The sequence below is a fragment of the Carassius gibelio genome, chromosome B4 (assembly GCF_023724105.1).
Source record: "Carassius gibelio isolate Cgi1373 ecotype wild population from Czech Republic chromosome B4, carGib1.2-hapl.c, whole genome shotgun sequence".
Classification (NCBI taxonomy): Eukaryota; Metazoa; Chordata; class Actinopteri; order Cypriniformes; family Cyprinidae; genus Carassius; species Carassius gibelio.
In genome coordinates this window covers 13,380,148-13,396,588 of record NC_068399.1, presented here as the reverse complement: position 1 = coordinate 13,396,588, position 16,441 = coordinate 13,380,148, and the positions used below count along the sequence as shown (strand labels likewise).

At 39.3% G+C, this 16,441-nt stretch overlaps 1 protein-coding gene across 1 annotated transcript in view; it reads left to right on the top strand.

Annotated features, from left to right (window-relative positions):
- The window catches only part of LOC127956968 (thyrotropin-releasing hormone-degrading ectoenzyme), a 128,844-nt gene that overhangs the window by 95,045 nt on the left and 17,358 nt on the right, over positions 1-16,441 (top strand). The window contains exons 10-15 of the mRNA XM_052555299.1: positions 526-614; positions 4,178-4,311; positions 4,456-4,511; positions 13,373-13,520; positions 15,996-16,093; positions 16,293-16,400. Of these exons, the coding sequence (XP_052411259.1) occupies positions 526-614; positions 4,178-4,311; positions 4,456-4,511; positions 13,373-13,520; positions 15,996-16,093; positions 16,293-16,400 (633 nt within the window). The remainder of the gene's footprint in view (positions 1-525; positions 615-4,177; positions 4,312-4,455; positions 4,512-13,372; positions 13,521-15,995; positions 16,094-16,292; positions 16,401-16,441) is intronic.

Sequence of the window (16,441 nt, the reverse complement as noted above, 5' to 3'; positions counted from 1 at the left end):
CGTCCACCTGTGTGTCAGCCATTCTGACAGCTGAAAGAGGACCGGCCGTCCGTTGTGACAGCTGTCAGACAGGCTTTTACTGGATGTGCACTCATACCTAGGGATGTTCATACACACACTAACACACGAAAGCACACACTCACAGATGAATCGACATCAAAATGAGGTGGCGACACAGAACATGACAGCAATCCGGTGATGAGTGATACACAGCTGTGTGTGTGTGATAGAGGGATAGCAAAGCACTCTGGGAAAGAATGAAAGCTGATTTCTTTGAGCTTTGACACTGCTGGGCTTTCTTTTAGCTTCACAATCATATGATATTTCGGATTTTGTCACATTGCCTGCTGGTGCTGAGACAGAGAGGAAATAGCACAAATATATTCCACAATCCCATTAAGTCGTGGGAGTCCATATGTGTGAGATTATGCGCATCATACAGTATGTATCTGGGGCAGTGACATTTAAACCCTGAGATCTAATAGAAGCGTTTCAGCTCTTATTTCTCTCTTTGTCTCATTTCAGCTTCCAGTGGCAAATACCACTGACGCTCGCAGTGGGAAACTCCAGTCACATATCAACAGAGACCATCATCTGGGTCTCCAATAAAACAGGTAACAATTATTCTAAATGTGTTTTCAATGCAACCACAAGATAAGTAATAACACATTGAATACACATGAGTGTCCATCTTAATATATGTATATATATTTTTGTTTTCAAAAATGTTTCAAAATATGTTTTTCAAGGTAACAAGTAGTTTTTACAAATGTCATGAATTATGTGCCAAATACGATGAGGCCATCACAACTGTCATGATCATCAGCTGTGATGATCATCAGTGCCCATGAGCTCCAACAGAGGGCACTTCACTCAGGACTATTACATTTGGTGTCTATTTCCATTCCCAACTACATTTCCCATAATCCCGTGCTTAGGGCTAATAACAACCAGGTGTTCCCCATTACCATTCCCGTATATAAACTGTGTTTGGACTCTCAATAAGTGCGAAGTCTTGTTTAGTTCCAGGCCATTCTCATCCCAAGGCGTCATATACTGACACTTTTGACATTTCGTCAAAATCCTACACACATGGCACCCTCTAGCATAAATATTAGACGCAGATAAATATGGGCCAGAAGGCCCCTAGCGGTCTAACCCTAACGCTAACCCATAATCTGCATCTAATATTGACGCTAGAGGGTGCCATGTGCGTGGGATGTTGACGAAAATGTCAAAAGTGTCAGTATATGACGCCTTGGGATGAGAATGCGTTATTAGTTCTGTCTGGCATTTCCGATCGTTTTCCCTATGTTTGTTCCTTCCGTCTCTGATCTTGGATTGTTTATACCGACTGTGATTCTCTACTGCCTGCCCCGACCTCTGCTTGTTACCAGAGATGTATAGTAACGAAGTAGAACTACTTCACTACTGTACTTAAGTACTAAAAGGCGGTATCTGTACTTTACTAGAGTATTATTTTTTTCTCCTACTTCCACTTTTACTTCAGTACATATTTTCGCTGAGTTTAATACTTTTACTCCGATATTTTTTTTTATGTGCTGCATCGTTACTCGTTACAATTATAAGAATGTTACGAATCATTCCATTACAAACCACTGCCAGAACTGCTGGCACATCATTGAGCGAATCAAGCAATTAAGAAGACTGCGCATGCTGACTGAACTGCTGTGAAGAGAGAAATGAACACCGAGCCGAGCCAGATAATGACTCGTTCACGAGTCAAGAACCTGTTGCATCGGTTCTCGGATGACCAGTAACGTTAGTTCTTTCTGACAGTTCGATTCAATAAACCAGTTGAAGAAAACAGTTCACCGATTCTTTTGCGCTCGACGCAATGGCGTCATTGGCGTTGACTGCACCTGGGCTCATAACATTAACACAGAATCACACATGTGCAGTATCATCAGCTCCTCGTTTCATGAATCGGACTCGTCTGACAGAAACGGTTCTTGACTCGTGAACGAGCCATTATCTGGCTCGGCTCGATGTTCATCTTCAGTTCTCTCTTCACAGCAGTTCAGTCAGTGTACTGTTTGAGTCAATGAATTACTCCGGGATATTGGTTTGTTTGAACTCAGAGGGAGTGTCAGACACATTAAACAAGTTAACAGCTTAATTCATCTGTGGATTTATGCGTATTGGAGACGCGAACCATTTAAAACGATTCAGTTCGATTTGGTGAACGGTTTCAAAAAGATCCGGTTACATCGAATGATTCGTTCGCAAACCGGATATCACAAACTGCTTTGTTTTTAACTGTCTTACAACAGACACGGAAGAGAAGACAATGCTGAATAAAGTCGTAGTTTTTGCTACTTTTGGACCAAAATGTATTTTCGATGCTTAAAAAAATTCTAAATGACCCTCTGATGTCTTACGGGTTTGAAACAACATGAGGGTAAGTTATTAATTACATAATTTTGCAAATTGGGCTAACTAACCCTAGTAACCGTTTTTTGTTTACAAGAAGTTACAGTCAAAGGAATTGTGATTGTCCTTTAGGTTAATCATTTGAAATAGTAAAAACAATATGTTCAAACTTTTGACTAACTTACTTTCTTTAATAGCTACATAACACAATACTTCTACTTTTACTTTCAGTACTTGAGTAGTACATTTTAAAATAGACTACTTGCAATACTTAAGTACTTCTACTTAAGTGTGGTGCTTAAAGAGCACTTCAACTTCTACTCAAGTCACTTTTTTGATAGAGCACTTGTACTTTTACTCAAGTATGGGTCTCTAGTACTTTATACATCTCTGCTTGTTACTGGATCTGATTTTGGATATCCCCGTACATACCTGACGTCGTCCTCTGATAATTGCCTATTTCACCATTCTGTAAATAAAGTACTGCATATGGATACAGACGTCTCTGACTCCTTGTTACAGCAACAAGATAAATGATTGGAGATAAAAAATAAAGTATTTAAAGAACTACATTCTTTTAATAAGGCTTTTCTTCCATTTTGTTGTTAGTATACCCTGGCATTTTTATCATCCCTGAAAAAAATCTACAAAGATTTTAATTAGCAAGATTAATAAAAAAATAAAGTCACTGTAAGTATGAATTGAATTCTCTTAAGCATATTTTTAGATCTGAACAGGTAATTGAATGTCAGAGTGTTGACCTATGAAGTCCACATCTGATGTTTTATTAACCAGTGACACATAAAATTACTGATAAAAGTACAAATTTAATTGGATTTCCACATTAAATTTGACTAATTCAGTGCTTTCATGTACATTTTCTTTTACAACACATCCATCAAACTATTCATCTCTGAGTCACACATTCATGCAGCAGCTCCACGTCCACCATCATTAAATTCAATTCTGTTCCATTCCTTTCCTCTCCATTGGGAGAACGAGGTGGATTTTCTTCGGATGGAGCCACAGCGAGTCAAATTCCAAGAGCCAGAATTGAATTTGGTCTGGAAGTGATCCATGTGACTCAGAGCTCAGAGTTTCTCTGATTGTGAGACCATTAAACAGCCTCCATTTTTAGCTCAAAAACAGCCCTCATCAGGGTTACAATGCAGATCCACAGCAGCTGAGACAGAGAAACAGAGACTGTAACAGAGGCCCTATTTATATGCATTAACTCACTGCCTGACTCTTGCAATCTGCCCGCTGACGCTTGGATGCTCCCTGGATCATGATACACTTCAAATGCATTGAGTCCATGAGTGCTCGAAAGCACTTAACCAGGTCTGGCTGGAACATTACAAGATGAGAATGTGGCAAACACATTAGATTACAGATGCTGTGCATTACGAAATGCTGAATGCATTGTTTCTTCATGTATATTTTCATGCAGGACTGCTTTATGAGTTCATTCCAAAGATGCGCTAAAAAGTTTAAACATTGATATGAATAAAAAGCTTTTTGAGTTCACTGTCAGGCAGAATATATCAGTCTATATGAACCACAGTGAACAGCTTGTTTTATTTTCTGTAATATTTCATTAGAAATATATTTTGATTCTTTACTTTCTGTTGTCTAATGATATTCACATCTGTCTTTGAGTGTCTGGATGTCATTTGGCGCAGTGTGTTTCTGCTCATATGCGTGTGAGTCAAGCTACAGTGAGCTGTCAGAAGTGTCATTAAACGTTTGTTTTATGCTCTTTTTTTCACTTGTGTATTTATAGAGACGCACAGAGTGGGTCACGTGGGCAGCGAGACGTGGTTGCTGGGCAACATCAATCAAACGGGCTACTTCAGAGTGAACTACGACCTTCACAACTGGAGACTTCTCATTCAACAGCTGATGACCAACCCAACGGTAAACTTTCTCTGTCAGTCCATCATCTTTTGAGTTCTCTTTTCTGTCACAATCCTTCCTTTTCCTCATCCTCCTCATCACTTCTTTCTCTCCTGCATGGTTCCTGCTGCATTATAAATGTCTCTCCTTGTTCTCTGCCGGCAGATCATCTCAGTGGGCAACAGGGCCGGTCTGATTGATGACGTCTTCAACTTGGCAAGGTGGGTTCTGTTTGTTACACACAGAGTCATTCAGAGCCTGAAACCTGCACTACAGATCCATTTAACCTCCTTCACAACCCCACAGAGAAGCGCTGGACTATTCAGTCTAATTCAGCTTTATTTGTGTGCTGCTTTTTATTGTCAGAGTAACTGTCGCATTATTTCAAGGGCTCATTCACCTACCAGTGAGGAAAAACTCGGAGTATAAAACCACCAATTCTGGATTTTAATAATAATAATAGCCTTTATTTCCGAATAACACTGAATAGATGAATCAATAATTTCTAAAACCTGATTTCCCCTAACAAGCTTTTGATTATACTGGAAGATTTTTCATAGATGTCAGTCAGTCATCAAAACAGGGGCTCGCAATGAGTGAAAGATACAGAAGAGAACAGTGTGAATCAATCCTGGGATTTCAAAAGGTTACATCATGATTAACAAATCTGTATGAAAATCAAAGTGTTGCAAAGCTGTGGTTGTGCATTCATAACACCCTCCAAGCTGATTAAAATAGCATCACCAGACAATGTTCATATATTTGATCTACTAATGCCAGATGAATCACATTTAACATGATCATGTCATATTCGCCAGCTGTAGGAATGCATCAAGCAGTTTGCAAAATATGATACGATATTAATCTTTGCATGATGCATTAACTTTTGTCTAATTACACCAGCAGTTGAATCTAAGTACTTAGTCAGAAATTAATAGCCATTTGGCATCATTAACAAAAAATATTATAATTTTTTGTTTAATTTCTTCTGTTTCATTTTTTTAGTTACATTTTTTATACCTTTTTTTTTTTTTAAATGAAAAAGACAGTATATTTTGCACTTGGCATTTGGAAAGACCTAAATCTTAAAGGCAACACAGATTTTTTTTTTTTTTTGGTCAGCCTGAAAGCATCTTGAAAAAGCTGTCCATCACAATAGTAAAGAAAAGCCTGATCCAGTCAACTTCAGTAAGACGTTCATTACTGACAGATGCAGTTCTTGTACTGTAATTCCCTTTTCTCCTTTAGCCTGAAGGCATTACTGAAGAAAAAAAAAACCTTTAGCTCATCAGAATGAAACCTGCACTGAGACTATTGAGCCGTTACTGCAATAGCGGATAATAAGAAAGCGAGGAAAAACCTCTGTGTTCACGCCTTTCCACTGCTCCCTCATTGTGTCAATCCTCCAGAGCTTCATCAGTAGCTGGAAACTCATGAACATCAATTAATGTTAGAGGAAGAGACAGAACGATAAAGGTAATGCCAGAAGATAATGCCAAGCTGCCATTAGTCCCTCCAGGAACCACTGCTCTCCCTAAGGTCCTCTCTGTTTAATAAAAAACTCTTACTCATTCTGCTTAATGAAGGAAATTTCGAAAGCTGGCAGCTGGAATCAGTCGTCAGCCAAAACAATGTTTTAGCATCACTGATGGACTATATTAAACAATGAATGGTGTGTATTTATGAGCCTGTCAACAACAACAACAACAACAAAAAAAAAAACATATAGGTTGATTGTGCAAGCACCTTATTACGACCTATATTTACATTTTAAAGTTAAGCGCCCTCTAGCAAATGTAAAAAATAATGACAGTATTGTGTTGCGTCTGTCGTGACGTGTAACGTCATTACCAATCAAAATGCGCATTTATATAAATGGAATGTGCTGACTTTTTACACTGATCGCACAGTAATTTTCACATATTTTACTAGGTGGCTTATTCACTCGAATGAGCACACCTAACCCCACCCCTAAAACTACCCCTCACAGAAATCATGCAAAATTATGATTTATAGAGCATATACATTTTATGAGAATGTGTGTTCTTTGGGATGGAACCCAAAATTGCATGATTACATATAGTCATATAATGCAATGCTTTACCAACTGTGCTACACAGAACCCAAATTATAGCACAAATAAAAGAGTGCAAAACATTAATATGAAAACATCCTGTTGCCGATAGGGGCACAATTGTAGTATATGCTCTGATGGGTCGTATTTCAGGGATTTGGACAAACGACCTATACAAGAGTATTGGTTGGAGGGCAGGTTGGTATTTACTGTAGATGTGGTTTGTAAAGATTGTGAATTTGATTCGTTTTACAGAACAGTTATTTTTATCCTTTCACCAAACTAACTGAGGAAGCTGCCAGATGCTCTGCTAGCATTATCCACGCTGTTCATCAAACTGAAGTGACAAGTTCATCTGCTGGTGCTTTATGGCTCACGTCGAGCTAGACAGGGGTTTCACAGGCATGTGGAGGATTGTGTTTTTGGCTACAGATCTTTCCTAAGTATGACGATTCAGTCAACTAACGACTAACCTGCAGAGAAACGTGTGTTTATTGACATCACGTTGGGCCGAGAATGGAAACCTGTTCCCCTGCGTTGTGGTACGTCATATTAATTAAGTCAATTTATTAGGCTTGGCTTCTGGATAATTGAAACTTAAAGGGTTAGTTCATAGCGACGCATATGTCTTCCATCTTCCGCCTGCATGACTTCAAGTTCCCAACAGTCAGCAGAAGGGAGAAAAAAGTGTTTATTACATTTGAAATCTGGATATTTATCCTGCAAAAATTCATTAATTCACTGCAGGGGTCCTTTATTCACTCCCCGGAGTCATGTGAGGGACGTTTTATTACAGATGTGCGCACTTTATTTCACGTCTTCTGAACTGTTGACAACAAACACCCACTTACCCCATTGAAAGGCTTGGAAGAGCAAGGACAGTTTTTAATATAACTTTGATTAGATTATTCTGAAATCGGAAAGTCACATACACCTAGGATGCTTTGAGGAGGAGTAGAAGACACATTTTCATTCTCGGGTGAACCCTTTAACAGGACTTGAAGGCAAATCCTTTTGTTTGTACATATTGTTTCTCTCTGCTTTTGTTTACATTTAATTCTAATAAATAAGAGCGGATGTTAACAGGATGTCTTGTTCAGCCTCAGGGCTCAGATCTGTGGAGGTGGTTATTGGCTTTTACTTAGTTGAGAAGTGAAAATGCCAGCCTGCATATTAAAACCAGCATCATCATTAATCACAATGTGTAAAATGTCTAATTTCTCTGTAAATCACAGGGATGATGAAGAGTGTTCATATGACTAAGGAAACTGAACGGGCGCTACTGCCTTCGGTGATGTTACATAATTAAATGCCCCTGGTGCTCATGGGAGTCACTCACAGATCAATACTTCCTCACAGAACTCAGTCAGCCTTTATTATGATTATGAATTACTGGATCGATTTATGATTAGAAAGATGGTGTTAGTGAAGCCTAAGAATAAATATCATATTTAAAGTGCATTATTAATAATTAGGTTACATGTGAAGCTTTAGCATCTTTCATTAAAATACTGGTATTCTCATTACTTTATTACACTCACTTACATATTACAAGCATAATGGCTGTTTATTAGTACTTATAAAGCACATATTAATGCATTATTTGCATTGACATATTTTAGATCCTCTGATTCTACCCCACCTTAACACCTACCTCAGTAACTATTAATAAACAAGGTAAAACTCTTATAAAATAGTTAATTAATAGTGAGACTATTTAAAATAAAGTGTGACCAAAATACCTTTAAAGTATTTATAAATATTTTCTGGAGCAGCAGCTCTATGGGGTTTTGTGTCATATCACAAAAACTATAAAAACTGTTTGGGTCATATTTCAACCTGTATTAAATGTATAATAATATAATTGTCATGCCATGCTGCAAGAAGGAACACAGAGCCAAGAATAATCAAGAAACTGGGTCACGGGAAAAAGCACACAGACAAGTCCATTGTTCTGACATTTCACCCTCCTCCCGGAAGGTGCGTCCTCACACCGTAGGCAACAACAGGAGGAGGCATAGGTGGGAGCTTGGGAGGAGGCATAGGTGGACGAGCGAGACCCAGGATGGGGTCGGCAGAGAAAGACGATGGAGGGAGGGAGCCATGGAGGAGACAGTAGGAGCTTGGAGCAGGAGGAGTCCAGCTGGACCCAGGCCACAGCCATAATGACTGTCCAAGGTGGAGCCGTCGGTGGAGCCATGGAGGAGGTATGGCTGCCGACTGCAGGGGGCAGGCCAACAGTGGCGGAGCAGGAGCCAGAGGTGGAGATGGAGAGCCATCGAACTAGGGGGATGGCGAGGATGCAGGGGACATGGTGGAGCCAAGGGTTCTGGCGACTGAGGCGGAGATCCAGAGATCCTTGACGGAGCCAGAGCGACTGAGGACCAAGGCGGAGCTGGTGGAAGGAAGGAGCCCAAAGGAGCGGGTGGGACGGATTGACTAGGCACAGCAAGTGGAGAGGAGTCCAAAGGGAATGGCAGGTCAACGCCCAACCAAGGTGGAGCTGGAGGGACGAGGGAGCCCAGTGGAGCTGATGGACTGATGGTTAACGGTGGAGGCGAGGAAGCTAGTAGCCGAGGTGGAGCCGCTGGGACTACGGGCTGAGGTGGAGTCCTGGCCTTGGAGGCTGGATTTGAAGGAGACTCAGACCACAGCGACGCTGGAGGATGGCAATCCTGTGGGGCTCATACAGCATAGATGGTAGACTGAGGGTGAGCAGAGGGGCCAGATAACAGTGGTGGAGGAAGCAGGAGCGGGTGGGAGGGGGGACATTTCTGAGGAGCGGCCACTGGAGGGCACATTCTAGGAGCTTACACTGGAGGACACATTCTAGGAGCAGGCACAGGAGGACACATTCTAGGAGCTTACACTGGAGGACACATTCTAGGAGCAGGCACAGGAGGACACATTCTAGGAGCTTACACTGGAGGACACATTCTAGGAGCAGGCACAGGAGGACACATTCTAGGAACTTACACTGGAGGACACATTCTAGGAGCAGGCATTGGAGGACACATTCTAGGAGGAGGCATTGGAGGACACATTCTAGGAGCAGGCATTGGAGGACACATTCTAGGAGCAGGCATTGCACTGACTCATTGGTTATCGGTGGGCTCGGGCTGATGCTCCACACTGTGGGGAGATGGTGGGCTGGGTACTGGGGCTGGAGTGGATTCGGCAAGATTCTCCTAGGGGCCAATGGTGAATGGCGATCTGTTTCTCGCCAGAATCAACTCCACGAATGTGGAGAAATCTGCTCGAGGGCCATCTTAAGACAACGGCGCTTTTCACACAGTGTTGAGGCTTGCTTCATAGAACGAGCAGAGTGCTACGTCCGGTTAGCTGGTAAGATGGGCTATGACCAGAAACCCTCTAGCGAATCCTCTTCCTGCTCCTGCAGGAGGAGGAATTTCAGGGTGGGTGTAGGCTTCAGAAAAAAACATAGTTTTTTCTGAACCAAAAGTCCATAGTTCTGACAATAATATAATATAATATAATATAATATAATATAATAGGAAATATACTTTTTGTATTATACATTTTTGTAGATATGCATTGTATCTACTGTACTTGGATCTACTTAATGTTGATTTAATAATAAAAAAACATAGTGTCAAGATTTTCATTACTATATATTGCAGCATACTATAGTAGCAAGAAAAATAGGTTGTCATTATCTGCAATAATATTAAGACATTTAATATTATATTAACATAATATTTTACATGTGATTCACAGTCGCATCAAAACACAATCAATGTTTTTTTTCAGCAAATTATAGTGTTAACAGCAGTTTATAAATGTAGTTTAATTTCTTAAGTTCTATTAAACTAAATCAAAACAATTAACAGTTGCTATTAAGAGCTCACTGTCGTTACTGTGAATGCCAGCTACTTTTGTTGACACACTGTGCTCTGAACTTTCATAGAAATGCTGATCTCTTTCTAACCTAATATTAGCATCATCAGCAGATTGTTGCCATGGAGAGACAATGATTGTTTGTGACCTTTGTAAAACATCATAACTCCTGTCGACAGTTCTGTCATTTCTCACACCACAGTGAGAACAAGTTAAAGAATGGTGCATATTTTCAACTTTTTCAGATACTTCTTCCTTTGACACAATATTTGTCATGCCCATAGTGTGATCTCATTTGACTCTGAGTCTCAGTGATGAAGCTTCTTAATAGGCCTGTTTGAAATGCTCTGCTACAGCTCTGCCTAAATGAGCTACAATTACAGACCAATTTAGAAAGTCAATGATTTATTTAGGAGACTGTTATGTTACTCTTTATATACTCATGAATTAGAAATCCATTTGAATTTTAGAGTTTCTTTCAATTCTCCAATGGTCGCTGACGTTCATGTTGCCAGACATCACTCGTCCTCATTGAAAATTAATGATGTCAGGCAATTTTAAAGAGCCACGGACTCTTTTTTATTTTACCTTGCTGTTCTTCAGCAGTGCTGTTATCAATGATAAATGGCCTTCATGCAATGCAACACATGTTTCTCTGAGCTTGTGTGTCTACTAGCACGTTCCTGAAGCGTAAAAGTGATCAACTCATTCATTACTGTGCTCACTAATAGCAGCGAAACTTCAACGCCCCATGACAGTTTTATGGTAATGTTGCGTTTATATTTTATGAACATTTTCCCTCCGACCTTCGACAAGAAATCTGAATAATTCAAAAATACAAGGGAGAAAGGACAGTTTTATGAAAGGGAGGAACTGAAAGGCCTCCAGTCTATCTATCTATGTCTATGTGACAAAATGAGATTTGTGTCGTCTACCAGCCGTCATTCACGCTAAAGAGAAACACAATATAATTAATGCACAAGCGATGTGATTAAGCTCTTGGCTCAGTCTGAAAACTGTATCCTTCATATTAGTGTGCACATCAGTAAAGAGATATACATTAAATATTTCCTTGTAATCAATGTGAAAGAATGACAGTGTTTCAAGTGCCTTGGCATCATTAGAGGCTGATTAATTGTTTATTTTAATGCAATTATTGCTCATTAGACCACAGTCTAATGCTTTATTCTGTTTGACTGACACAATGGTTTGGATTTATTTACTGTTACCACACAGCTGTTGCTGTTGATCCGGTTTCTAATCAAAATGCACAATCAATGCCTTACATAAATGGTTTACACATGCTTTAGAAAAAAACTCTGAAAATATTTGGAGATAAACACATGTACATGTGGTAATCGCAATAAACGTAGAATTATTGACTGAAGACTGTTGAATTATTGAAAATTAATACATGCCTGAGGTGTAAAAGCTACTGCTTTGGATTTGCATTAACTGCAAATAATTCAACAGTCTGGAGTCAATTACTCCTAACATCTATAAAGCTATAAGACTGTCGTAAACGCTAGTGTCAGTCAAATAAAGCATTTCTAAACTCTAATTTTCTGAATATTTTTAAATACAATTGAGCTTTTCCATTACCGTGTATAATAGGAAAATTTGACTTCATATTAAAATTTCAAGGACCATTAATCCCTGAACTTCACATATTAAAGTACATTTGAAAACTCTCCATCTTTTTCTAATATAATAACACGCTGTTTAAAGGAAGAAACATTGCTCTGGATGCAAACCTCTTTGAACGCCTTGAGATAAAACTCGTCCTAATCATATGGTATATATTCACCTTTCTTGATGCTGTAAACACATTTACAATTCTTAATTTTTTTCCCCCCTGGAGACATGGAGATCGTTTTTATTTCTTCACATCCTCAATTGTCTCCTGCTAATGTGAATGCAAATCAGTTTATCTGGAAATGTTAAAAACCTCCTTGGCTAACAGTGGGTGTCTGTGAGTAACTGTGATTAATGTTCCAATTAAATGTGTGTTGGGTGAATCTGTCCTCCAGTATTTAATGAGTCCGTTTTCAAGTCTGGTCACTTCCTTTTTCGCCTGACCTCAGATTCGGAGCACTTATGTGCCCTGCATGAAATTGAGAAATTGAAAGAGACAACCAAGGTTCATCATACATACATTTGACTGTGGTTTTCAGCTGGAATTACCACTAGTCACATTTATTTCTGACTAGTAACAAACCATTAATTATGACTTTGGTCTCAATGAACTCCTAATTAGCTGATTATTGATAGTTAGTAAGGTAGTTGTTAAGTTTAGGTGTTGGGTATTATTAGGGATATAGAATATGCTCATGCTGAATATGTGCTTTATAAGTACTAATAAACAGCCAACATATTAATAAAAGGTATGCTAATCAGCAACTATTGACACTCGTCCCTATACTAAAGTGTGACCCAATGTTTATTGCTTTGCACACAAATTTAACTGGAAATTTCACTTTGAAAGTGTCACAAAACGCACAAGAATCAACATACTATTCTTTTACCTAAAGATCGCATCAGTAATGTTTTCCCAAAGAGCCTGGGTTGGAACGCAAAAGCGGCAAACACATTAGCACTGCTCATGTGAAGTGCACTTAGACACAACTGACAAGCTAACAGCAGAACACTCTAATAAACATAAAATAACACAGCACACACACATAATATACTGTACTTGAAAACAATGCTAGTGACAATGCTGGTCTTGCTATGGTGTTCTAAGAGGCTGCATAATATAGTAGTGACACTGTGCTTGCTAGAAAAAGTTCTTTATATTCAAAGCCTTGTGGAAAGTCTCATATTTCTTGTATTTTGGTCTAAGGATATTGGCCACCTTTCTCTTGTTCTGTTCTCGTGGGAGGATTGTACTGTAAGTGTTTCTAAAAAGGCTGAGGGGAAAAAGGAAAAGACATTTGAAGCTATTTTAATATGCTATTTTTTTTTTCTTATAGCAAATTATTACTCGAAACACAAGACACAATGCCTGGCAGTTTTTCTAAATGAATAATGATGAACCAAATGAACTGTTTGTAATCCAGTGTTAACGATGTGTCTTCCGAAGGGGGAAATATGCAAATATGGAAATATGTGTCTGATCCTTATGGTTTCTTTCTCTCTCTCTCTCTCTAGAGCAGGGTATTTGCCCCAAAACGTCCCCCTGCAGATGATCTCATATTTGTCTCAGGAGACTGAGTTTCTGCCGTGGCACGCTGCTAGTCGAGCTCTTTACCAGCTGGACAAACTCCTGGACCGCACTGAAGACCACAGCCTGTTCAGCGTGAGTCTGATCTCAGATCAGTTTGCTGTCTTTTAACCTTGACTAGCGCAATAAGAAAGACACGGCGGATATCTAGCAGCACGTCTCAGATGACTCGACTCACCGGCAGACAGATCGAACTCAAAACTTCCTCTGATCATCATCCAAAACAGCAGTCCAAAAATGTTTCCAGTCACAATACCTCTTTGCTGCAGAATTTTATAACTCATACATATTAAAATCATATAAAAAATGTCAAATCTTCACCATTGCTTGTGTTTCCTTGGCAATGTTCAGAATAGCATACTACCATTCTACTCATACTGTTTCTACAGTACACACTATGTTATTGAAAAAGCACTATAAGCATTTTTATGTTTTGAAATATACTATGCAGTATTCAGTGTGTACTGCGCAGTATGCAGTGTGCTAGTATTCCATTCTGAACGCAGCCTAATGTGACACTTTCTCTGTTTCCATCTTACCTGTCCACCTGCTTTCATATTCATTTATTACTTTGTTATTCGGAATATCACTCAAACGCCTACCCACAATCCCTCTGTCCGCATGAGTCATTTCTTCCCCTCCTCTGTAATGGACGACCCTTAAGTGTCGGCTGTGAGAGTGTGATAATTAAATAGCTTCTTCTCTCTATTTCTCTCCATCATTGTGTTTACTGTGAGACAGAGCAGATGTTTAGGATGTAATGCAAGACAGGAAACAGCTGGAGCAGATTAATCATGAGCCTTCAGTCATGTGACCAGGGGCCGGTTAAACCAGCTAGACGTAAAAAAGCTGGGTATAATCTCTACACTGGGCTTTTCAACGCCCCACATTACGATAAATATTTACACCTGCTGCACCAACTGAAACTACGATCAGGTACAACTACGCCTGACGAAGACAATGCATGTCCACGCCGACACAGTCTACCGCAGTTATAGACATAGCTGAGACGATGTTCACGTCGCAATGGCTACAACTACTAATATATAACTGAAATGCTCAAGACATAATATAAGTGAAGCCATCGCGCCATGATTTCATTGAGTAAACATTTCCTAACAAGTCCGCGTTTTTATATCTGAAGTCTCCCAGCACTTCCATGACAGATTTCATCAAGGTGAAGTAAAATATAATAAATGTAATACAATGCTTCTTTCTAAAGTTATTTTTTTTAATATATATATAGCTAACTATCAAGTTTATGTACAATGAATGTGTTTCCTGAGTTAATTGTGACTTTACGTGACATATTGTGTTTTGCTGTCTTTCTGTGGCTGAAATAAACATGTTTATAGTTTGCATTTTGGGATAAAATTTACAGAATTTGAAAGCTGATCGATTGTTTCTGATTAAAAGTAACAAAGCACTAAACTTATTGTGATTATTGGATGGTAGGCACGCTACAAATAATGAATGCAAATAAAGACATTAAATATTTCGAAGCATTTACACTGTCCTTCCAAGCAAGATGTCAAATGGTTCAGTTTCTTTTAATAATCCTAGTTCATATGTAATGTTCTACTGCACAATTATTACGTTTGACAGAAATATATTTTGTATTCAATGTCGACATTGTGCTAGGCTATAGTCTCCACCGAGCTTCATGATTGCTAACATTTATCCTGCCTGAAAAGACCATAAACGTTACAGTTCAAGTCTGCAGTAATAAATAGCTAACAGACATGAATCCTAAAAATGAATAATGTCCAAGCAAATCATGACTTTTCACTTTACACCTACCTCTTACTAGGCGTAAGATTTAATCTCAGACATAGCACTACACCTAGATGGTGCAGCGGGTATAAATTCTATTCACAACTGAAATCGCATTTTTCATCCAACCTAGTCTTACAACCGAGGGTACGTCCAGCTGGTGCAACCGGCCCCAAGTGTTTCAACCTGCCAGACCAAACCCCTCTGTGTTTGTGTGTGTGCTGGCTAGTGTATTTTGGCTCATTCACACACACAGCATCACTAATCATCAAACTGAGAGTAAGTAGTTGGCAAAATAAGAATACGTTATTCAATTGCTGTAGTAACAGCTTGACAAGCTGCAAGCACCTGATCAGCTGTAGGTCCACTACATTAAGAAAAACAATGTCCTTTACAAGCCTTTATGTTCTTTTATCCGTGTAAGTGTTAAGGATTGAATTGTGGCATAGCAGGGTCTAATTGTGATCATTCACTCGTCTCACTAAGAGGGCATGAAGGAGAGCAGTCATGCTGCATTAGCCATGACATTACCTGCTGCGACATTTCCTTCAACCGTGTGGCGAGTCAAAACACACACACACGCACACACATACTGTATACAATACAATACAAAAAATAAAAAATAAAAAATAAAAATTGGTCTCAACATGGCAACCATACTGACTCTTTTTCTGCCTTTTGTTTTTTTGTTTTGCACCTTTGGTTTTGATTGACTGTGTGTTTCTTGTTATGTTTTGCTTTAATCATTACTTAGCTTCTCTTTCCATTTTTTTTTAGGACTATGTTTTAAGACAGGTGGAACCGAAGTATCACAAGTTGGGTTGGCCAGCCACTTCCCCTCAGGGCTCCTTCATGCAGGCGGCTTATCAGACCGAGTGAGTCTTAAATTTCATATTACTTGAATTATATATTACAGTTACAAACTTATATGTAGTCTAAGTAAGGTCCAAGTTTGAGCTAGACATTTTCCACCTCAGAGATGGGAGTGACCTCAGTAGACATGATTAAATTTTTCATTTTCCCTTTCCTCCATCTTTAACTTCCTGCTGATGTACTTCCTTCTGTCCTCCTCAGAGAGTTGCAGAGAGAGGTGATGATGCTGGCCTGTAGTTTTGGAAACAAACACTGTCACCGGCAGGCTGTTTCTCTCATTTCAGACTGGATTTCCAGCAACAAGAACAGGTGAGCAAATTTACAGAGTGATACCCACACACTGTACAGTA